Source organism: Solanum tuberosum, unplaced genomic scaffold (assembly GCF_000226075.1).
Source record: "Solanum tuberosum cultivar DM 1-3 516 R44 unplaced genomic scaffold, SolTub_3.0 scf00006, whole genome shotgun sequence".
NCBI lineage: Eukaryota > Viridiplantae > Streptophyta > Magnoliopsida > Solanales > Solanaceae > Solanum > Solanum tuberosum.
The window spans coordinates 1,158,905-1,185,289 of NW_006238932.1; the positions used below are offsets into that span (position 1 = coordinate 1,158,905).

General features: G+C 36.1%; 1 protein-coding gene across 1 annotated transcript; it reads right to left on the minus strand.

Annotated features, from left to right (window-relative positions):
- Positions 1-7,502: 7,502 nt before the first annotated feature.
- Positions 7,503-7,937, minus strand: LOC107060630 (uncharacterized). Its single transcript, XM_015308733.1, has one exon. It carries the CDS (start codon positions 7,935-7,937, stop codon positions 7,503-7,505), a length of 435 nt encoding a protein of 144 aa, XP_015164219.1.
- Positions 7,938-26,385: the final 18,448 nt, after the last annotated feature.

Consider the following 26,385-nt stretch of genomic DNA (forward strand, 5'->3'; position numbering starts at 1 on the left):
AATATAAATACTAAATGTGAGGCAAATAATGATTAAAAATATGTATTTTGACCTCACATCAATCGGCGACGCACCGAATGGAATGACGAGTACGAATTAGCTCGCCTAAGTTTACAGAGTAGTTGAGTGATGAAATTACGCCAAAAGGTGAGAGAAGGTACTTGTTGGTGGATCGCCGAGTTGTTTGGCGATCCCGACTAACTTCGCCGAGTGAGCTCGCGTGCTTAAACTTTGAATTTTTTTTGGAAATGTATAAATTGATTTTTGTGGAGAGAAAACATATAGAACACTGTTTTGGAGAGAGTTTTACATACTTTGACAATTCTTATAGAGGATTTTGAGCCTAAATGTTGAGGATTTAAGATTTTAGTCTTAATTTTGACATTAAGCTTTGGAGATTTTGTCAATTCGATGGAACATCATTTTGGTAATTATTTCTCGCTTTTCATTATGTGTGGCTAAACCCTTTTCCTTAGGGGTGTGACTAGTAATCGACTGCATATTAGTTTATGGGTATTGATTAATTGCTAGTTTTATTGTTGTTTTGAAATGACTTCAATTGTTTATTCATATTTTAGTTCATGAATTGAAGTTGCAAAGTTAGTTCTAATTCAGCACTCGATGATGCTAGCTTGCGAAAGTGGTTTAGAGTCGAGTAAATGATTGATAATTGTATTGACATATGTCTTTACTACCCATCTTGGTAAAGTGGGATGTGTTAAGGAATTGGGTTGTTTCATAGTGCTAAGCTTGTTGAAGTTCGAAAGAACTCACTTGAAGCATAATAGCTGATTGAAAAATGGTTATTATAGCTAGAACCTATCCTACCCATTAAGATTCAACAATTTCAAGCAATTGTTAATTACCCATTATGCGAAATGTGTAGTTGTTTTCTCACACATCCCTAAGGCCCTCTTCATACTTGATCAAAATCCATGCTATTCGTTTCCACTAACAATTGGTTACTAAATTCACCCTTTGATATTGATATTTAAAACTCGTTGATTTATTTTATGTTGCGTATTCTCTTAGTTCTACAAAAGATTAGAACACTTCTACACTTCGTAATTGAATTCTTTACCATATCACTCCTTGTGGGATTGACCCAAACTCATTATTTTGTTTATACTTGTTAGCGACCGCCTACACTTTGACTTATAAAAGGTGTAGTTAAGCATTATCGGTTTATGAGTGTATGCTTTAATAATCCTTACCCTTAACCACAAATTAGCCCTTGCAGTAGGTGGGTCCGGCTATTAGATAGCGTATTATCATGCTAAATCTCCGTTGTTTAATCTCTTTTCCCATTTGTTACTTCCTTGGTCGGGCAAGTAGGAATAACGAGAGTCCTAACGTTGGCCACCGTTAAAAAGCAATCAAAACGAAGAGATCAACAATACATGCATAAAAATCATTCAATAATCACTTTTTACATAAACTTACTTTAATAATTAATCATGGTTCCCACAACCCTAGTTAGGAAATTTAGCTACTCATTATCTTAAAAATACAATCAAAATTTCTTAAAATAAATATGCTTGCGTTAATCATAAAAATTTAAGAACAATAGCTAAAATATCTTTTAATAATCACGAATACAAATAAATAATAAAGGAGAAGAAAGAATAAACCAAATTCTCCGGCCTCCAAGACAACTCTTCCAAATCTCCTAAGCTATAAAGTTCTAATGTATGTTGTGTATTGTTTCTTAGTTCTTAGCTTGCTTTTGAAAGAATAATTTCATGGACTATTTATAGATGAAGAAACTCTACAAAAAATAATTGTGTCCAACACAAATTAGGAAACTCAAACCCAATTGAATTGGATTTCCACGTTTTTTTTTCTTTTTTCTGTTTCTAGAAACGCTGCTCCAACAATTTGAAGTCTTCAGCAACCTGCCACGTGGCATCTCCAGGTAAGTCGCTATCTTTTCCAATTCGCTTTGCAACTAATATATAAATATGAATATAATATTCAATTTAATCAATTTAACTGCCTGCTTGATTTCCTTATAAGATTTCTTGTTTTTAATTCATTTATGCTCCAAATTTCTTCAACTTCACACCATTTTAATCCTACAAATAAAATACATTATTTAGCACAATCCATAAAATCCATGCTTAAAAAGGACAAATACAAATACTAAATGTGAGGCAAATAATGATTAAAATATATATTTTTAGCCCCGCATCAACACCCCACACTTAAAATTTTGCTCGTCCTTGAGCAACCATTAAAGCTCACCTCAAAAAAATCGAACTCAAAATACCACCACTATGATTGATATAAACAATTAAGCCAAGTAACAAATCATAATATCAAGTACTCTTCCAATCATTATGCAAGATACAAAATACAACAATAAAACGTCTAACCTCCTTATCTCAAAGACGGACTCGACTCATCAAATTATGTTTGTTCACCTACTCCATCAAAGAAAGCTTATCTATTGTGAAACAAGTTCCCTCACAAGAAGAAATAGTCCACACACTCAATTTAAAGAATCTAATACAAATCAAGGACTAAGCATCAAAGACCAACTCTCTCACTCACAAAAGAATTCACATGTATGCACAAAGAACCATAGACTTGCTCATTACGTACATCTTCACTTATTAAGTATGCTTCAATAGATTCAAATATGACTTTAATGAGTTGTAATATTGGCTAGGGATAAGTAGAAAACTATATAATAGTGACTTAAACTTCCCTAAGTACTTTACATTTTTTTCTATATATTTCTTTTCACCACCCATTATTTTCATCATTTTTTTCAGCCCTCTCTTCAAATATTTTCACAAGTAATTCTCATCATATTAAGAATGCTTCAATCATTTTTTTTCTTTTTCAAGCAATTTTTTTGTCACACTCTTCCTAAGAGGCCCTTCTCATCACAAGTAACTATCATTGGTCACCTTTTCACTTCTTCTTTTTTCAACCATCCCTTTTCTTTAAATCTAATAATTTTATCAAAATTTATGCTACAATGCTCAAGGAAGCAGGGTGCAAAGATTAGGGATTCAAAAAATGGATCAAGATAATATAAGGCTACAAATGAAAGACTACAAGCTCAAAGATGATACTAATGATATAATATCTTCAAAGGCTAAAATTTTACAAGACAAATCAAAGAAAGCCTATTATCATATTTTAAACAAAGCAATATTTTTTATTTTGCTTCAATAACACACAGGACAAGTTCTAGACTATGATGCAAAACATGAAATATATGCAAACAACCTCACCACACATGGCACAAGTCTCAATCAAGATGGATCAATTCTACTTGCAAGATGGCCAGAATCATTACAACTTATAAATAAGAATATGTTATATATAGAGTCACAACCATGAGCCTAGATGTCAAAAAGTCTATTTTAAATTTTATTCTCAAGCACTCAAAGAAAAGTACTACTCAACTAAGGCCTAAATTGCTAGTATCAAACAAGTCAAAAAGGTTATTTTTCTTGTTTCTCCAAAAAAAAATTACTCTTAAAAAAGAAAATTACTTTTTCAAAGGGTGCCCTCTCGAAGAAGAACCAATGCCATAAGAAAAACCAAGGGGTGGATGAGATATGCCTCTAAAAACTACAATAAAAATAATAAAATCCTATGGCATACTCAGCCTTAAGCTCACAACTATCGGAAGAATTTTCACCCCACACTTACAATCATGCTTTCTCCCCAAAGAAATTTAAAGAAAAGAGAAGAAGAAGTGCTATAAATGCTCCCTCCGACCCTCTATGGCCTAGCTAACAACATGTTTTCTCTCCTTTCATCAAGTGTCGCGCGCACCCCACACTTATGCTCTAAACTTGTTCCTTAGCTTCATATTTGGGTACCCAGACTTCCCCTAAATCTGTAAAATAAAAAAAAAAAAGAACAAAAAATGTGGCACTAAAAAATAAAACAAGAAGTTACACTACAAATTTGGTTGTCTCCCAATAGACGCTTGATTTAAAGTCGCGGAACGACATAAATTTTACTATTTTTCCATCCACTTTGAAGATCTGAATTGCACACCTAGTTTTGCATCAATTTTTCTATTACGCTCAAGGTGGTGGAACAAAAATAAAGGTCCCAAGCAATAGATATCGCATTAAACACTTCTTGGATCCTAAGTGAGGAATGTAATTCTCCAATTTTGGAACAATGAATTCAAGAATATAGACAATTGTTTCTCCTCCATACACTCTTCTATACACTCAGATGGATCAACTAATATCTTATCATCTAAACATAGTGTGGAAAAATGATTAGAATAAGCTCCAATGCGCCCTAACTTATGAATTTTATTATTATTCACACCCTCATATTTACACATACTAGAGTTTTTAAAAATAATATTATCTACTTCATTACATAACTCTAGTGTACTCTTCTCAATAGTGACATGATCAATAAAAATATGATCAAGTAATTGACCCTCCAATTTTAGCCTTTCAAGTTGGCTCATAAACATTTTTTCTTCCTCACACATTGTACAACTAACTTGTTGGGTCTCAAACACATTAATCTTTGCACTCAATTCAACATTTAATTTATAAATATCCATACCAAACACATCAACCTCATGCATGCACTTACATATTGATTTATAGGAGAGTATCAACAAATCTTCCATGTCCCCATACATACTATCTTGTTGAAAAAATAACCCATAAGAATCCATAATATCAAAATTACAGTAATTGCAAAAACGCTTATCATTACATACTTTTCAGATGAAATCTCAAGAAGAGTAGAACACATGATAATAATAATCAAGAAAATTAAATTAAAACTAATTCGAGAAAACTAGAATTAAAAAAACTACAAGTCAAAATAAATACTAAAGACAATTTCTAAGCCACATTCCCCGGCAACGACACCATTTTTTGATAACGTCCAAATATACTTCTTGAAAAGAAATATAAACGATCGTATGTAATATATTTACCTAACTATGAGTCGAGGTCGATCCTACAGAGAATACAGAAGAATATTGTCATTAACAAATATTTAATTCGATAGTCGGTATTTAAAAAGGGGGGATTTAAATTATAATAAAAAAAATAACAATAGCTTGGAACTAAGTATTTATTTATATTCAGATTATCAGAAATAGCTAGGAATGTATTCCCCATGATTTCATATCATAGCAAGAATCTTGAACTAGTGAACTATTTCAATTTTTAGCATGCAAGTCAGTAAGTTATGTATCTCCTAAGTGATTGGTGGTCCAAATAGAAATTTCACCACACAACTTGTTTGATCTATAAGTGTATGCTTTAATAACCCTTACCCTTAACCACATATTATTCCTTGCAGTAGGTGGATCAGACTATTAGATAGCGGATTATCACGCTAAATCTCCGTTGTTTAATCTCTTTTTTCCATTCATTACTTCCTTGGTCGGGTAAGTAGGAATACATCGAGTTCTAATGTCGGCAACCCTTAAAAAGCAATCAAAACGAAGAGATTGTTTCTTGGCTTGCTTTTGAAAGAATAATTTTATGGACTATTTATAGATGAAGAAACCTAAAAAAAATAATTTAGTCCAACACAAATTAGGAAACCCAAACCCAATTGAATTGGATTTCCACGTTCTTTTTTTTGTTTGTAGAAACGCTGCTCCAACAATTTGAAGTCTTCAGCAACCTGCCATGTGGAAGCTCCGGATAAGTCGGTTGCTTTTCCAATTCGCTTTGCAACTTATATATGAGTATGAATATAATATTCAATTTAATCAATTAAGCTTCCTGCTTAATTTACTTATATGATTTCTTATTTTTAATTCGTTTATGCTCCAAATTTCTTCATCTTCACGTCATTTTAGTCCACAAATAAAATACACTATTTAGCACAATCCATAAAATCCATGCTCAAAAAGGACAAGCACAAATACTAAATGTGAGGCAAATAATGATTAAAATATATATTTTTAGCCTCACATCAAGGCCAACTTAAGGTGGAAAAGGACAAATCTTTTCCACTTTAAGGCATGAAAATTTAAAGATCCTTTTAAAGATAAATCCGTGAAAAGGCCATCTTAAGGTGCAAAGGGACAAATTTCTTTCACCTTAAGGCATGAAAATTTAAAGATTTATTCAAGATAAATCCGTGAAAAGACTAGCTTAAGGTGCAAAGGTACAACTTTTTTTCCACCTTAAGACATGGAAATTTAAAGATCTTTTTAAGGATAAAACCGTTAAAAGGTCAGTTTAAGGTGTAAAGGGACAAATGTCGTCCACCTTAAGGCATGATAATTTAAAGATCTATTGAAGGATAAATCCGTAAAAAGTTCAGCTTAAGGTGTAAAGGGACAAATCTCGTCCACCTTAAGGAATGAGAATTTAAAGGTCCATCTAAGGATAAATTCTTGAAAAGACCAACTTTAGGTGTAATGGGACAATTTCTTTTGTCCACCTTAAGACATGAGAATTTAAAGATCCTTTCAAGGATAAATCCGTGAGAAGGCCAACTTAAGGTGCAAAGGGATAATTTTGTCCACCTTAAGGCATACAAAGTTAACAACTTGCATATTTGAAGGATTTGAAGACTTCAACTTTCATACTTGGAGGATTTGAAGATTTCTACCTGCATACTTGAATAATGTGAAGACTTCAACTTGCATACTTGGAGGATTTGAAGACTTCAACTTGTATACATGGATGATTTGAATACTTCAACTTCCATACTTGGAGGATTTGAAGAGTTCTACTTGCAAACTTGACAAATTTGAAGACTTGAACTTGCAGAGTTGGAGGATTAGAAGACTTCAACTTGCAGACTTAGAGGATTTAAAGACTCCAACTTGTATACTCGGAGGATTTGAAAACTTCAACTTGCATACTTGAAAAATTTAAAGACTTCAACTTGCATACTTGAATAATTTAAAGACTTCAACTGGCATACTTGGAGGATTTTAAGACTTCAACTTTCATATTTGGAGGATTTAAAGACTTCATCTTGCATATTTGAAGGATTTGAAGACTTCAACTTGAAAACCTTGAAGACTTCAACTTGCAAACTTTGAAGAACTTAAAGATTTCAGCTTGCAAACTTTGAAGAACTTAAAGACTTCAATTTGCATACTTGGCTGGATTTAAAGACTTCCAGCATACTGTTAAAAAGATCATATTTTTATTTATAAGGGTTTGCCCCCTCATATTGACTCATCAATACTTCGTACAAGTCTAAAGTTTGATGACACAAAAGATAAAACAAAATACTTATAACTTTGACTTTCATATGACAAATCAAGTGAAAAATGTGGGTTTTTTACACTCATGCAACTGAACTTAGAATATGGTTCTAAGCGACTATGTACCTCAATGAAGAGGATCATGTCACAACATAGTTCGAGAGAGTTTTTTTTTGTTTTTTTTTAGCTGTTTCGTACACAGTTTATACTCTTGCGGGCCGGGAGTGACATGCAATTTAGGCTCGTACCTTAAGGAGCATCATCTTACTTCAAGGGTAGAACCTCTTCAAGAATTTGGCATTAATAGGACCGATCCTTACGTCATTTGCATCAACAAGCTTGTAAGAACCATATGAATATGCATCTTGTACAACATATGGTTCGGCCCACTTTGAGGTAAATTTGTCCGCAAACTTATGCGAGTAATGACGAGTCTTCTTATTTCGAGGACTTGATCTCCAACTTGGAAGAACCTCAAGCGATCCTTCTTATTGAAAGCTTGAGATAAACGAGCTTGATAACATTCAAAATTTTGTTGAGCTTCTAGCCTCTTTTCATCAAGTGCTTCTAACTCAACAAGAGGTAGTCGAGCATTTTTTTCTTCAGTGAGTGCTTCTTGAATAGCAAGTCTTAAGGAAGGTATTTGACGCATAGGTTGTAGAATTGCTTCAACTCCAAAAGCAAGTGAATATGGTGTTGCTAGAGTTGGTGTGCGGTATGTTGTCCTATATTCCCATAAAGCTTCTTCCATTCTTTAATTCCAATCTCGTTTGTACTTGGAGGCAACTTTTTTGAGCAGGTTGCATAGAGTCTTATTGAATTCTTCAATAATACCATTGGCGGAAGCATGATACATAGAAGATTTATGCTTTTTGAAGCCAAAGAGATCACAAATTTTGTTCATTAGCTTGTTATCAAATGACTTTCCATTGTCCGTTATTATGTAGCGAGGGATGCCAAAGTGATAGATGATATGCAGTTGGATGAAATTTGCAACATTCTCTTTCTTCACTTCTTTAAGAGCGACAACTTCGGCCCATTTTGAGAACTAATCTGTTGTGGCCAATATGTACAAGTGTCCAAGTCCCACAACATCCAATCCCCAAGCGTCAAATGATCAAGATGCGACAGTTGGGTGTAATACTTTGGGTGGCTGATGTATGAAATTCACATGAAATTGGCAAGCATTGCACCTCTGAGCATAATCTAAGCATCTCCTTCACCATGGTTGGCCAATAATACCTTATTCTCTTTATGTGAAAGTGGATCTTTGTTCTAGGTTGATGTGATCCACATACTCCTAAGTGTGCTTTCTGTAGAGCTTGGGTTGCTTCTTTCTCTCCCAAACATCGCAAGAGTACTCCCTCAAATGATCTTCTAAAGAATGTGTCCTTGTAGTAAAGGGAGCGAGGTGCACAATGACGAATGTTAGTCTTTCTCCTTGGATTTTTTGGAAGTATCCCATAACACAAATAGTCAGTAATGGGTTGTCTCCAATCTTTCTTCATGGCTTCCAAAAGACCGACGAGATACTCAAGCTTATTTTCTATATATTCATCCTTATTTGGTTGTGGTACTATCCAACTTTGGCAAATAGTAACTTATGTTTGATCAGGAAGGGTTAGCATTGAAGCCAAGGCAATCAATGCATCAACTATCTTGTTTTCCATTCTAGGCATATGTTGAAGGGTTACATCTCCGATCAATCCTATCAACGTTTGAGCATAATCATGATAAGGGCTCAATTGAGGCTTCTTCACCTCATAAATTCCCAAGAGTTGAGTGATCACCAACATAGAGTCACCAAAAATTTGCTAGTGTAATTGCTTCATGTCGACGGCCATTTCAAGTCCAAGTATAAATGCTTGGTATTCAACGACATTGTTGGAATTGTTTCAAAGTAAAGGAGAGTGGTAGAATTTGTTCTTGTAAAGTGACGAACACCACGTCAATGCCAGCTCCTCCACGATGTGCAGCCCTATCAAAGTACATTTTCCCAAGAGGTTGAATTTCAATTGACATCACATCTTCATCAGGAAGCTCATTAATTAACTCCCAATCATCTGGTATCGGGTGGTTTGATAAAATATTTACCTCTACTTGTCCCATCACAACTTTCTGAGGGATGTACACCATCTCGAATTATTGGAATTGGAGGTACCATCTTGCTAGTCGGTTACTAAGGATAGGTGCCTACATAACAAAATTGATGGGATTTGCTCTAGAAATAAGGCAAACAATGTGAGCTTGAAAATAATTCTTTATCTTTTGAATAGAGAAGACTAGCGCCAAGCACAAATTTTCAATTGGCAAATAGTTTAGCTCATTTGGCATCATTGTTTTACTCAAGTAATAAAGAGAGTTTTATTTCCTTCACTATTTTCTTGAGCTAATAGGGCTCCTATAGACCTTTCTTGTGACGCAATGTAGAGTATCAGTGGCTTTCCGAGTATAGGGCTGGAGGTTTCGCTAGATATGATTTTATACTTTTAAAGGCATCACCACATGTTTGGTCCCAATTAAAACGAGCACCAATCTTCATGAGATGACCGAATGGTTGACATCTTCTCGCTAGATTTTAGATGAACCTCCTTAAATAGGTTAGATTTCCTTGGAAACTTTTTAACTTATGAATATTTTGAGGCTCAGACATCTTCGAAATTGCATCAACTTTAGCTTGATCAATTCCAATTCCTTGATCTCTCACAATGAAGCCAAGGAACTTGCCAGAAGTAACTTCGAAGGCACATTATAATGAATTCATCCTAAGTTGATATCTTTGGAGCAACTCAAACACAATTCTTAAGTCCTTTAAATGATCACCCCTCTTTTTTGACTTTACCACCAAGTCATCAACATAATATTCAACATTTTTATGGAGCAAGTCATCAAATATATTTTGCATAGCCCTTTGATATGCGACACCAACATTTTTTAAACCAAATGACATTACTTTGTAGCAATAAATACCCTAAGGTGTGTGAAATGCAGTGAGTTTTTCATAATTTGGTGCCATGCAAATTTGATGATACCCGGAAGAACCATCCATGAACGACATTGCCCTCATAGCTAGTGGTGGAATCGTTCATGGACTCTGGAATGGGAAGAGGGAACTCATCTTTTAGGGCATGCATTATTGAGATCCCTGAAGTTAACATAAACTCAAATTTGGCCATTCTTCTTCCTCACAGGAACATTACTAGAAATCCATGCAGGATATTTGACTTCACAAATAAAGCCTGCCTCAATGAGCTTGTTAACTTCATTTTCTATCAATGAAATCGAGTCTGTCCTAAAACGTCTTTAGGCATGCTTAACAGGACGATAACCATTCATGGCTGCCAACTCACGGACTGCTACTTTAGGATTCAAGCTAGACACTTCTTTATAACTCCAAATGAAGACATCCCTATATTCTTTGAGTATATTCATATAAGCAATTTCTTCATCAACTTCTAAAAGATCACTCAGGTAAGTTGGCCTTGGGTCTTCATCAGTGCCAAGGTTAACTTCCATTAAGGGATCTGTTGTGGTCTTCACTCCTTCTTCAAGTTCGGGTAGAGCATCTCCAACAACTTCATCTTCTAGAGGATCATTGTCATTGATAGTTATATGATAACACCAGAAAATATCTTACAACTCTTTATCAATCTTCATATGTGGCAAGGCATCATCCTCATTCTGGATTGTAACATGATATGAGAAACCTACACTTTTTTCATCTTCCTTGCGCCCCTTGGTGTAAACGACAGTGTGAGTCTTTGCCTTTAGTTCCTGTTTACAAGAAACCAAAAGTTCCACTCATCGCCTTATTCTAGAAGGAATCAAACTTTTGAAATTCTTTTGGATCATAGTTGAAGCAAGCATTGTCACTCTTAGATAACTTTTCTGATGCTTGTTATTCTTCTTCTTCAATAGGCCTAACCTCTAAAATATAGAAATTCTTGTAGTTGATTCTCCAAGTCGATCAAAGATGGAAGGCTTTTTTTGAAAGCAATGACATCATCTTCTATAGTTATATGGTTATTGCTTTCCCTTCTTATGGAAATGTGAATTGGCGGCGGTTGTCTATAGCCTAGGCCTTCACGTGCTTGCCTAGTTTTATCTTCCGATGGAAGTTCCCCTAACATTGATGGCTCATTAGGGTTGTATCCAGCCTTCAAAAATAACTTATAAGCATTGGGATCAAAACTTTCTCTTGTGTGTTATGTAGGGAGTGCCACATCGCGCACTTAATTTTGAGGGATTGACTTTCCTTGCAACTTCGAAGACAAGTTTATTGTATCAATTCGTCTAATAGGAAGAGTTAGTCCTCTCAATGCATTTTCTTGAAGGTTAGATAAATAACCTTCTTCTTTCTTCACCTTTGGAACATAGAGAAGTACATAAGGCATATTTTTCTTCAAAGACATGATCTTCCCTTATCTCAAAATGGGACAAAGTTCTTTAGTATCAACTTTTACCTTTCCGACAGCCACACTGATTCTTTTGCTATTATGTTATCAAACTTGATTGATTTGATATCATTAGATTTTGACCCTTTCACAACATAACTCTTCAAATAAAATTTTGCATCAACGAAGTGTGTCTCAACTTCGATGTAAGAATTGTCATCCACAACTATCTTCCTTTCAATCTCTCCTCCAAGATACTTCAAACATTGATAGTTAGAAGACGAGACAATTTATTCTCATGTACCCAAGGTCTGCCAAGTAATATATCCTATGAAGTTTTTGCACCGATCACATGCATCCATGAGCTTGATCGCAAATCTTGCATGTGGATTTCAAATTTAATAGAGCCAATGGCCTCTATCCCCTTTGATTGAATCCTTGTATCAACAAATGACTTTCACTTAGTTCTTTAGTCGTGATGCCAAGTTCTTTCAATGTTTAGATAGGCAGAAAGTTGACTCCAGATCCTTCATCTATTAAGTTTTTATTTATCTTCTTCTCAAGCACGTGACCCACCACATACAAAGGATGATTGTGTAGTGTTTCACCACACATAAGATCATTGTCTGTAAATGTGGTTTTTGTATCACATGTATGCTCTTCTTGGGATGGAGGCTCAATAGGTTTTTCAGAAAACGAAGGATACATCATTGATGAGATTTCCCTCGTTGCTTCTTCTTGGAGACACTTTTGGTGAGGATTTACTCGTTGTTCCTTCTTTGTTAGTAGGAGACACTTTCATTGTTTCTTATTTATCAACATTGAAATATAATGCCTTAACATTGTCTTGAGCAGACTTTGTGCAGAACGAACTTGGTAGGAATTCCTCTAGAGTCACATGACATCGAGGTTTTTGGTAGTGATGCACTTCTACCTTTTCCCTCTCTGGGTGCTTGATTGATTTTTGCTTCTCCAGTTTCCTCACTATCTTCCTTCTAATCAATTTCTCGGATGATTCTTTTTGTAAGCTTAGCTTGTTTCGTCTACTCCTATACACAAGAATCCAACCTTCATCACCATCTATATCAATTTGAGGTTTATCTTGCTCCAATGACTCTTCTTCATGCTTTTTAGAGATATATATTTAGACCAGATCAAGCGAGCCGAATGTGATATAGAGTTGGTTAGAACTATCCTTCTCATCATCAAGGACAATTTTCTTTTCGTTAACCAATAACATCACTCTATCCTTGAAGACAAAACATTTTTCAAAAGGATGAGTCACAAGTCTGTGATACTTGCAATGATTTGGGTCATCAGTTTTCCCAACTTCATCAGCCCGCTTCATCTCTGGCAACTCAATAAGCTTTAATTCAAGCAATCTCAGAAATGTTGGAATCCAAGAAGGGATATTTTTTTGTTGCATCTCCCTCCGTGTCAACTTTTGATTCGAACGTGCTTGTAAAGTCATTTTCACACATTGCTTCATGCATTCCTTCGTAGTAAACTTCATAGGATACACATTAACATTCATGGATTCTTTGTTATCATTCTTGGGCACAAATTTTATCCATCTCTTAGGTTCTTGCCTGTCTCTTCCTTTGTAAGGATCATGGACAAATGTCATATCTTTTCCAGCAAAGGACATGCTCAACTCCATATGATGAGTGACAATAGCTAGATCTTCAAAGGATTTTTGTTGTATTCCTTGTAAGATATAAAGAATCTCCCAGTGCATTCCTCAGATACACATTTCTATTGCAGAAGCCCAACTAAGCCTATGCTTACAATTTAGGCTCGCGTTCCTCCATGAATTTATGAAATCTATAACCGGTTCATCCTTCCTTTGGCGAGTATTTGTGATTTCTACCATGCTCATCGTACGCCTTGTGTTGTAGAAGCGATTGAGAAACTCGTGCTCTAGTTGCTCCCAACTATCAATAGAATTGGGCTCGAGATCCATGTACCAATCAAAGCCATTTCCTTTTAGAGAGCGGACAAACTGCTTGACAATATGGTCTCCATAGATTCCATTATTATCACATGTCTCCAGAAAGTATGCAACATGTTATTTTGGATTTCCTTTACCCTCAAATTGTTGAAATTTGGGAGGTTGATAACCAACAAACATTTTGAAGTTATCAATTCTTGCAGTTTATGGCTTGCATACATATGAGATGACTTGGTGGAGAATTTATACTTATCTCTAATTGTGCCTTCAATGAACTCCTTCAAGTGATCAAGTGAGTTCATTCCTTCAAAAGAAACTGTCATTTCATTAACAAGCGGTGCTTGCTTCACAGGATTTCCGAACACCCATTTAAGGAGCATGCCTAGCTTCTCCATCTAAAAGGCCTTCCATTCTATCCATCAATATTTCAATTCAAAATTCTTGGTGTTGTACATGCTTGGTTAATCCTTCAGCCAACTTCGTCAGATTGGCAAGTTGTTCCTGATGTTCGCTGGACTCACATTACGTGATGCATGTGGAGAGGATTCATTGGTTGAATTATAGTTTTCCTTAGTGGTAGAGTTCTTGGAACCAGATTTCTCAAGTATATCCAAGGTCTTCTTGATCTTTTCAGCAACATTGCTTCCTCCTTCTAAAGTATTTGTGGAGGAACTTGATCCTGTTGGAGTTGAAGATCCAAAAACAGGAGTGGATGCAGACGACATTTGAAGTGTTTTTTGTTCTAGTGTAGCAGCCTTGCAACAACTCCAAAATATCCAAAGGTAACACCAAGTATTCCTTCAACTTCAGTAGATAATTTGGAGCTATTGGCCTTAGATGCATTTTGATTGAGAGTTGATCTTCTTGGAAGTTATCTCGATATTCTTTGATGCTTGAAAAGTTGATGAGAGGTAGAGATGTCTCATTGGGCATGCCAGAATTTGTAGACAATAAATTCACGTCGAGAAAATAATAATCAAGAATGGAAAAGTATCACTACAATCATATTTATTAATTTAAAGTGTTAGTGTTGCAATCTCTATGATTCCTCTAAATTCGCCTTTTCAGATATAATTCAAGGGCTCTTGAGATTTATCTTGAATTTTTCTTGAACTTGATCTTTTATTCAAGAGCTTTAAAACTTATTCTTGAATCTTCGATGTACTTGAACTTGATCTTGATTTTAACTTGAATTCAAGGGCTTCGAGCTTGTTCTTGAATTCGATGATCTTGATCTTGATTGTTCTTGAACTTGAATTCCTAAACTTATAGCTTATAAAGAAATATGTGGCGTTTGTCCTACGAGCTTTCTCTAGCTTCTTGTTTAGAATTTCCGATATCTTTTTTGAATTATGAGGACCTCTATTTGTAGTTTTAGAATAGAGGAGTTGTGATTGGAACAGGATTCCCTTCGTCCAATCAAATTTAAGTGTCATGGCATATGGGCTTTATGGAGTGGGCTTGTCATTTTTGACACATGTCATAATCTTATTGTCTTCTTATTTGACTTGGCATGCCATGTCATATGCCACGTGGCATCAAAATAGGCCTCTAGGATGAGATGAAATTGGACTTAGCAACTGGTTCATCTATTGTAGCCCAAATCAATTAATTTGGATCTTAATTAAATTCATATTAATTTGACTTAAATAATTAATCCAATCATATTAATCCATGATATTTATTTGAACTAATATATTCATGAACTTAATATAATCTGAATCATTTTATAAATTTATAAGTTTAAATGATTACACCTATACCTTTGATGTGGCCAGCACTCGGAAACCACTTTTGGTCCCAAGCGAACCCTTGGTATGGCTGACTATTGAGCATAAGACTAGACATAATTGCGAGAACCCTATAAAATGAGAATTTAAAATCAATTAAATATATCTCATGCAAAAGTGTGAAACAAATCTGAATATGAATAATGATAATGAAGTTTAAACTTCTAAATACGAAAGACTGAATTAACTCACTAACTTTGTCTATCTATGAAGCCTCTACTAACTAAGGATAGGTGATAGGACAAGACCCATAGCTACCTGACTATGACACTAATAATGGCTGAACAATTAAATAAACTACGCCAACTAAATTAGAAGTCCTCCAAAAGTGAGGAGGTCTCTCCAAGTGCTAGTGGAAAGTGATCTTACTGAACATCTGCTATCAAGAGTAGCTAAAACCGCATCATTTAATGATGCAACACCAAATGACATCAGTACATGGATTGTAACGGCATGTAATAAGCTAAGATTGAATGAAATAAATAATTGAACTGAAAAGAAACTGATAGTAACCTGGATGAAAGTAAAGCATAAACATGAGGTGAAATCATTAAAGCTCTACAATGAGATATGCAATAATAGCAAAATACTGAAATAATATACTTTACTTTTCTTGGAGAGTTTCTCTAACCGAACAACCATTACTATGAGCCTCGTGATGATACAACGTCTAGCCCACATTGCCACAACCATCTTATACCTTGCCGGGGTATAGAACAACAAAATTAACTTATAGATCCATCTAAAAAGTCCTCAACGAGGCTGTGAGGAGTCGCCCAAATCGACGAAACGATCCTATCTATGTTGGCCGTGCAATTTAAGGATTTTGAGTTGTATTAACTGCTGCCCAAATCAGTGCTCAATACTACTCTCAAAACATGCAATAATGCTCATACTAATATATGTGTTGAGTTAGTACTCAAAATTCCCTCTTTAGGTAAAGCTGATATTTACTTTACTGACTTAAACTTCTTTTGAAATTATTTATACTCTTCTTGAATTAACAATACTTTTCTCAATACCAAGTGGTGCATTTGGAACCATTAGTATTCCCTTAAAAACTCATCTCAACTGATAATTTAAAATACTTGAACTTACTTTAATTTAGAAGTCAATGCATGAAAATAATTATGAAAAACTTTTCAACACTTCTTAACTAAATAGAGTTCATGTGATAAAATAAGCATGAACAATAATTCAAGAACCAAAATACATGAAGTACTATAATCTCAATGATAAGAATTAGAATTCAATAATAAGGAATAAAGGTCAATTCAAAGTTCATGAAAACCTGGGCAAAAACCCTAGATTTAACTCTCACTAACTGAACTTTAGATATAGGGCGTGAGGACGATCTTAGTCCAGCACTATGAGTAGCCTTACAAACCTTGAATCACTCTAATTGAAACTCTAACTTTGATGAGGAACCTCAAAAGTTCCTTCTTTAACTTTAGGATGAATTATTGTTTTTGCTAGATATGGGAGAAAGATTTGATGTTAGAATCTTATAAAGAATTGTTGATTAGAGATTGAGATTGAGATTGTTTCGAAATAATTTAGATACATGAGAAGAACATACCTTGGTGTTGGATATGAAGGAGAAGAGAGAATTTGAGAAACAAATATGCCCTAGATTGTCTAAGATAAATTTTATAATGACCTACCAACATAACTAAATAAATAGTGTTTTAAAATCTAGACTCTCAAAAATTGTCTTTGCACGGTGCGCCCACACTACAGGCTGTGCGGAGCATGCAACCTTCAAAATTAAAAATGCCGTTGAAAAAAATAGTCTGGTGAGGTGCGCCCACGCTACCAGGTGCGCGGAGCGCACGACCAACTTGATGCCTCTCCAGTAAAATATAGGTAACTTTTTACTCAAGAGTCAGATTGATGAGTGGTTGGCGGCATTGAAAATAATACTTGTAGACTTTTAACCTGATAAGTCATGGGTCACATAACTCTTACTATTCTGAGAGATATAGTCATTTGAATTTGACCCTTTTATGAACTCATGTGAAAACATAGCTGATAGATATGCTTTGTGTAACACCCAAAAACTAGTAGGCCAGACTAGAGCTTGACGTGAAGGCTAGAGTCGTAGATATGGATTCCCATACTTAGGATGAAGGGTTTCGTGGTAGAACGTCAAGTTACGACTCCCCAAGGACCAACCAAGGGTCCTTGAGGAGGACCCTAGCAAACTACCCAAGAAAGTTGGCAAGGTAGTGTACCCACGAACGGACCCATGCCCCGTGGGGGTCCATGCCTCGTGGATGGCTTTGTGGGTCAGGGCCCCAAAGACACTGCCTTAGACCACCACCCACGATTGACCAGCATGACCCGTGGGTCCACCCACAAACCGTGGGCGTGGTTTTGTGGGTGAGGCAGTGAACTTGTCTTAGAAGGTTAAGTGAGGGGTTAGTGGAACTTTCCAGAATTAATTATGGGGTTAAGTGGTGTCGTTTTAATCTTACTTAGACCACCTATATCAAACCTTTAGACCTCTAAATTCATTGATCCTAGTTATTATTTCATCTCACCAAAAAGAACCCAATTCCCTCCAAGAAATCCTCTCTCTAGAAGAAGAAGAAGAAGAAGAAGAACAACAACAACAAGAGGAGGAGGAGGAGGAGGAGGAGGAGGAGGAGGAGGAGGAGGAGGAGGAGGAGGAGGAGGAGGAGGAATAGGAGTAGGAGGAGGAGGAGGAGGAGGAGGAGGAGGAGGAGGAGGAGGAGGAGGAGGAGGAGGAGGAGGAGGAGGAGGAGGAGGAGGAGGAGGAGGAGGAGGAGGAGGAGGAGGAGGAGGAGGAGGAGGAGGAGGAGGAGGAGGAGGAGGAGGAGGAGGCAAGAAGAACAAGAAGAAGAAGAACAAGAAGAACAAGAAGAACAAGAAGAACAAGAAGAACAAGAAGAAGAAGAATAATAATAAGAAGAAGAACAAGAAGAAGAACAAGAAGAATAACAAGAAGAAGAACAAGAACAAGAAGAAGAACAAGAAGAAGAACAAGAAGAATAACAAGAAGAAGAACAAGAACAAGAAGAAGAACAAGAAGAAGAACAAGAAGAATAACAAGAAGAAGAACAAGAACAAGAAGAAGAACAAGAAGAAGAACAAGAAGAATAACAAGAAGAAGAACAAGAACAAGAAGAAGAACAAGAAGAAGAACAAGAAGAATAACAAGAAGAAGAACAAGAACAAGAAGAAGAACAAGAAGAAGAACAAGAAGAATAACAAGAAGAAGAACAAGAACAAGAAGAAGAACAAGAAGAAGAACAAGAAGAATAACAAGAAGAAGAACAAGAACAAGAAGAAGAACAAGAAGAAGAACAAGAAGAATAACAAGAAGAAGAACAAGAACAAGAAGAAGAACAAGAAGAAGAACAAGAAGAATAACAAGAAGAAGAATAATAATAAGAAGAAGAACAAGAAGAAGAACAAGAAGAATAACAAGAAGAAGAACAAGAACAAGAAGAAGAACAAGAAGAAGAACAAGAACAAGAACAACAAGAAGAAGAAGAAGAAGAAGAAGAAGAAGAAGAAGAAGAAGAAGAAGAAGAAGAAGAAGAAGAAGAAGAAGAAGAAGAAGAAGAAGAAGAAGAAGAAGAAGAAGAAGAAGAAGAAGAAGAAGAAGAAGAAGAAGAAGAAGAAGAAGAAGAAGAAGAAGAAGAAGAAGAAGAAGAAGAAGAAGAAGAAGAAGAAGAAAATGTGAAATTGAGGATTTAGAGATAATCTTCTAGGGTTGATGGCATGTGTAGTAATTGCTTGAGAGTAAAAACATGTAGACATGAATTAAATTAGATTAAATTATTTATGATGGATCATGATTAGTAATACTTGAGATTTAGCCTTTATGATGATATATGACTAAAATTGCTTAAGAATAAAACATGTGACTAAAATGTCTTGTGATCTAGGCCTATGTGAGGATTGTAAGAAGTAAAGCTTTGAGAGTCAAGTGTCTATGATCATGATATGTTGTTGTGTTGTTGAAAGGCTATTCTTGCACACAAACCGATGTATGAATATGATGTGATGTGAAAGGTTTTTCTCACATAGAATGATTCTAGGTTGAAAGGCTTGCTCACCTAAAATGAATCAAAGCATTATTAGTTATGTTAGCTTGAGGTTGTGTTATGAAACCCCTTCATGAATAACTTGCACTTGTATAATAGAATACTTGCATGGTAGCTTGACTTGGTAAGACAAGACCATTTCATGGTAGTATGAGTAAAATATCTCATGGTAGCCTTGGATTGAGAAACCATACTCTCCTAAGGGTAGCTTACACTAGCATCATAGAATGCTTGCTTGGTAGCATGACTTAGTTAGGACAAACCACTTCATTGGTAGCTAGGATGGAGTAATTGCACCTTTCCTTGTATAGCTTGGACTTGCATGTTAGTATGATATTCCTTTGGTAGCATGGTCTAGCCTAGTATGGTGCTATTCCTTGGTAGTCTAGAAATGATAAATAACAATCATTGATGTATGATAGCCTAAAGTGGTACTTAGCATGGGTAGGATTAGGGGGTCTTATTCATGCATTGCACAAGTATAACTTGAAGCTACTTATAAAGTGTGTCTCATATATGTTGTATGCTTAGCTTGGATTGGGTAATAATACTTTTCCTTGAGTAGCTTGGACTTGTATAAGTAAGGTGCTTTCCATGGTAGCTTGGTCTAGCATAAGATAGTGTTTTCCTTGGTAGCCTTGAATAGGTAAATTATAACCATTCATGAGTAATGACTTGTCTTGGACTAGTAAAAAGGTACTCTTCCATGAATAAAAAGAATATATAAAGAGGGACAAGTCCCTAATTAAAATAGCATGTTTATGATGAAACTAGATTACTTCAAAGAAGTATTGTAAATATGTTCTAATATGAGATTTGCCTATACGATATATGCTTAGCTTGGATTGTTACTATAGTTGCCTTCCTTGATATGTTGGACTAAAGGTAAAGGTTCCCTTGTCTATGAGAATTAAGCTAAGGATGAGATCCAAAGATAGTAAGTATGATTATGATGACGTAAAAATGGTACTTAGTGTGGGTGGGATTATGGGGTCACATCCATGCATTGCGCAAGTATGCTTTGAGGTTACTTGAGAAGTAATTTTCTTATGTTATGAAGATCTAAGGATTTACTATGCTTATGAATATGATGTATCTCTTATGATTATGGATTATGCATTATGTTGACTAATGCTTATATTATGTCTATGTTGAATATCATGCTTTCTATTATGTTGTTATGCTCTTATGATGCTATGCTAGCTATCATATATAGTACTTTTGTACTAACACATACTCTTGCCTACATTCTTATCAAATGTAGGGTTCGACAATTTTGAGTTACATTCTTGTGGCTAGGTTTCTAGAAGAGCAAAGAGTTGAAGACTTGGTGAGTCCTCATAGTTGATTAATGTAATCAAAGACACAACTTCCAATTCAAGTTTCAACGATCGCGTGCAGTAATATAACCCAACCGAATGGGTTGGGGTCGAGTCCCAAGGGAGTGGTAGCAAGAATTAATATAAAAATAAAATCAAATTCTAATCAATCACAGTTATAAACATTAACGAATAAAAACATACTAAATCTAAACGTGACACGAATGTCAAATATCAATGGGGGGTTTTGTATTCAACTAAAAGACAAAAATATCAAATATATGAGGAAACAAGATAGGGAGACGTGATTCTTGGGATGTGATAGGAATATGGGATAAAAGACACTACCGGGTAAATGCTATTGATAGTAAATCATTGAATATTTGTAACTAAGCTAAAATTTAGTGGGGGTAAATTCTCTCTCGAACAACTTACCCCGAATCAACTCGATTTCTTTCGAACACCGAGTTGCAGCACTCAAGCGCAGCCTCCGCCTTAGCCCATTCACTCTCTCGAGCTGAGTATGTGGGAGAAGACCTAGGATTCACTCTCTCGAGCTGAACCCAGGACAACCCAATAACCACCGGCTATCGATTTAGTAGTCTTAGTTTTAAAACCTCTCTCTCGAGCAAGCCAAAAACACTAAGATGAAATCATATTTGCAACTACAATTCCATTAAGTTCAAACACAACTACTAAATGAAATCACATGTAAACAACGAATAGACTAACAATAAGCAATACCCAACAGTAAATTTAACCTATATTCACAAAATCACACCCCAAGAATTGGGGTTTTAGCTAGACATGAAAAAGAGATAGAAATCGACACCAACAAGTGTTGCCATCAAGTGGATACGATAAATAAAGTCTTTAAACACATCAAGGATGAAGATTCTTCGAGACCCACTTCTAATTTCCTGGAGTTGAAAACCTTCAAAACCTTCAAGCTTAAGAACAATGTCTCCCAAAAAGCTCTAAGAACTAAAAACTGAAAATATTCTAAGTCTCAGTAATAATTCTCGACAACTTGATACTAAGCTACATAATGAAATAGGTATTTATAGTTTTCAAAAATATGTGGTGCGAAGGACCACTCGGCGCAGTTAATCGGGATTGCCGATACACTTGGCGATCCGCCCTTTGGTCTGGTTCATCGCCTTTTCGCTTTTGCCTTCAGCATCTTCGCGTTTTGATTCATTGGGCGATAGGGAACTGCTTCTCGGAACTGTTCGGCAATGCGCCGACTGCTCCCTTTCCTCGCAGATTTGATATTTTCCTTCAGGGCTCAGCACACTAGAACATTAGGCGACATTTGAGGCCTTTTGGCGACTCGTCTAATGGATTAGGCGATCTTCAGGCCGTCTTTTCTTCCTTTTTTCAGCCGCTTTGTTCCTTTTTGCTCTATAGCGTCCATGCTTTTTTTCTCAAGTCAAATACCAGAAACTTAAGGATTTACATCAGATATTGAGACAAAATATGCATTTGAGGACACTAATTCAATCAAAATATAGGCCTAAATGAGTCCAAATTGTGGACTCATCAACACCCCCAACTTAAACTTTTGCTTGTCCTCAAGTAAAACTCAAGTTCAGCAGTTCAAAAAATGATGTCTCAAACAGTGCTACAAAAGACCCAATCATGAATGTTCACAACAAGACTCAACTTACTCATGTAAGGATCAATTGTAAACTGAAAGACTCAAGTTGTGACACACAATTATCAAAGATTCTCAAGCTCATTATTCTTGCTTCAAATGCAAGTTCAAGCTCAACAAAGGTATTCATATGCCCTCACATAAAAGAATGATTCCATTTTCACACACAATGATTTAATCATTTAAAGTTCAGGAATCAAATGCAACGCTCACACTCACAAAGAAGAACACTATACATGTTTTCACCCATAGGTTTTCCCGTATTTTCCAATTGACAATTGCTTCAGCTCACCCAAGATCAAAAAGGTCTTTGCAAGGCTTGTAATGGGGCTGAGTGCAAAGTTATGGTCATTTAGGCTCAATGTCTTTCATCCTCATGAAATGTGGTGCTCACAACACTCCCTTTCCTCTTCTTTCACCATTTTCTTTAGTGCTCATAAGACATCCCATTATTCATTTTCCATGGATTGTTCGGGAACCCCATTTCTTTTGTACTTTATTCCATAACTTTTTCTTTTTCATTCTTTTCTTCTCTTTTTCTCTCTTTTTTTTGTATGGAGGGGTTCCATTTTTCTCAACACCATGGGTTAAAGGAGACTTTCCTTGCACTTTTTGACTTTCACTTTTCTTTTCACCACATCCCCAACTTAGGCTTTTGGCCGAAGTTGGCTATTCAATCAACCACAAATCAAGAGGACTATAGGTAGTGGATTAAGAGAGGTCATGTTTTCAACAGGTTTCTTCCAAACAAAGGTAAAGCTCAAGGGGTATTCAAAAGAGGTTCACACACACTCACAAGGTAGGCCACAAAAGAGTTATATGTCAAATCGGCTCATACTCTTCGAATTTTCCTAAGATCATATCAAGAGAAAGCCTCACTTTGTCAACCGAACCAATGGGGAAAATTCTAGGTGTCATCATACGTGGTTCACAGTAAGCTCATCACACAAGGCATTGACATCATAGTCAAACAAGACTCCACACTTTCCCTAGTGTGCAATGATCATCACAAAATAATCAATTTGATAATTGGCTATCATAACGAGATGAAAAAAGTTCACATATTGTCTATGTAACTTCACTTGGTCTCATCGTAGCCGCACATTCATGTTCGTTCGATTATGAGCACTAGTTGACTCATCGATATTGGTCAAAACCGAGAATCAAATTTGCTAAAGAACAGCCACATTCAAGTACATATAAGAGTGGGCGAAAAATTTGGAAAGGTCAAAAATCACTTATAATTAAAGCAAGGAGCCACAAGCTAAAACATCCGCTAAAAGGAACACAAAACACAATTGTAAGAATAACGACCCAAATATATAAACAAAACATCGAACATCAATATTCACACAAAAGGTGGGCCTCACCCCACCATAAATAAAACCATTTGTCCTCAAATGAAAATGAAGTAAAGTATCCAAAAAGTGAAAGAAATTAAGACAGAGAGGGAGGTAAAGAAGGGATCTTGTCTACACAGTCTCTCCATCTGTTTGGGCCTTAGTGCTCGATGCAGCAGTCTGAACTTGGGCATCAGTGCCCGAAATCACCTGATAAGCAAAAACTCCACTAGAGACGGCCAAGGAGGTCTCTGCCAGTGATGTCTGCACAACCGTCCCTGCAAGATCTGGAAAATCTCTGAATATGTTCTCTTCTTGTACCCCAGTTTGATCCTTGTCGGTTTCAGCATTTGACTCCTCAACTGCAGGCTCATCCCGGTGCGCATCGCCGGTAGTATTCGGAGGAATCTCAGAGGTCGCAGGAGCATCCACGTCATCTGCACCCTGAATCAATGAAGTGAAGTCGGTAGAATTTAAATAGTCTACGCCCTTCCTCAAATATACTACTTCGGCTTTCAAAGATGAAACTTTCAAAGCTGAAACCTCGGAGGTCTCCCCCTGTCTGCTCTCACAAGCTGTGACTCTAGTAGCCAGATCATCAACAGAAGCCCGAAGGGGGGGTTAGTGCAGCCAAAATAGCATTGTCAATCATCCCGGGTATGGATCTCTCCAATCGAGTCACCCTCACATCAACTAAATTGGCCAGATTCCCCATTTTCAGGATCATCGCCTCAGTAATCTTGACTGGCTAGGACGAGGTGGAGGTGCCCGAAACCTGTGAAGAAGTAGAAGTGGCAGAAGTACTTGACAGCCGAGAGGTTGGGGAGGTTTGGGCATAAGGAGAATCTTCCTTATTAGGAAGTTCTAGTTGAGATTTTAGACCGACAAGTTAAGAAGTTGAGAAATAAAGAAGTTGCTTCCGTGAATGTTCTTTGGAGGAATCAATTAGTTGAGGGTGCAACTTGGGAGGCCGAGGCCGATATGATGTCCCGCTATCCTCACCTTTTTCTTTCTAATTATACAGTAGCTTGAGGTATTTAGCTCCTCATGGTTTATTCTGTGGGTGTCACGTGTCTTAGATATTCCCATAATTTCATCATTATGCATGATTCGTGAAAATCTTAAAAGAAGATGAGTTTACTTGATTGATTTCTACTTGTTTATGTGCATTTGAGTATGAGTTGGATATAAACTTCATGATATGATGTTTTGAAAATGCTTTAGCTTGGAGTCGATGTTTCCTCCTCGGGTATATGCATTTATGTAATTGCATGCATGATGGGATGTTAGATTAAGTTTCTACCTTCCTTATGATGCTTGAATCTCATTCGAGGACGAATGATCCCAAGGGGGAAATATTGTAAAACCTCAAATTTGGAAAGGGGTAGAATTTATAGCTTTTGAAAGAATCAGGTGCCATTCTGACAAAGCCACCCACATATTGTAGTGTGAGACACGGACAATAGGTTTGGTATGTAGTTGGCCAGTCTAGTTCTTAAAAATGTCAAGTTTTCTGTAATTTTAAACAGTTCAAGAGGATGATCCATCATCCAATGCATGAACCGTAGATAGCTTTCGTAGGTGAGTCCCAGACTTAGAAAAATTTCAAAGTCTGAGGTCGAGAACGACGGCCACCACCCATGGTCCATCGCTTGGTCCACGGACCATTGGTGGGTCCCGTCATTTGAGATCCAAGTATTTTTCTCAGAACCCATCGACGGTGGACCAGGAAGGTCCATAGATGTAACCATGGACCATAGTTCCCCACCGTCGATGGTGTCAGTTGTTATTTTCTAGCAGCTTTTGGGTCTTTTCGTAATTATTTTAGCCTAATACTATATCATTTTACCCTTACCTAGAACTCCAATATAAGTGTTTTAAACCCAAAATTTTTTCGATTTAAATCATTCTCTCAAATTTCTAAAAGAAGTACAAGTCTTCCTCTCAAATATTTCTATGTCTAGAAGTTGAACAAGAAAGCTCTGGTTTACAAAGCAAGTCTCCAATTCAACCATTGAAGTCATGCTTTTGGCATTAACTTATGATAGTCTTCATTCATAGAGCCCTTTTCTCCATGAAGTCCCCAAATTCTCCAATTTGAAAAGCTAGAATTCCCCAATTGAGTTAGGGGTTTCTTCCATGTCATGGGTTCTTTTAAATTTTTATTTATTTGATAGTTTTATGATCTATCAAATATAATTGCATGATTTTAAGATGAATCCCCATGAACCGATGCTTAACCCATGTTTTCTAGATTATTATGATTGAAGGTGGGTTTTGAATTATGAAAGGAGAATTGTGAAATTATGCATGTTCTTATGAAATTGATGAATTATGATGAAAGTTCCTTTCAGAGTAGAGCATAGATGATGTTGTTGTTGTTAATTTTTGTGAAAGAATTTCTCACATAATTACTTCATGCATAAATGTGAAATGTTTTCTCACACAAAGGATTCTTTGGTTGAAAGGTCTTCTAACCTAAAATAAATCAAAGTTAAGGAGCTATTCTAATGAAAACTAGCTTGTATCGTTAGTATATATGGTACCTTTCCATGGATAACTTTTGACTTAGCTTGGATTGGCAACTTGATGTGCCCTTCCATGGATGATAGAAACAAGTTAAGAAAATGACTATTCGGTGTGATTTACGGTTAGCATCGAGAGGATATTGA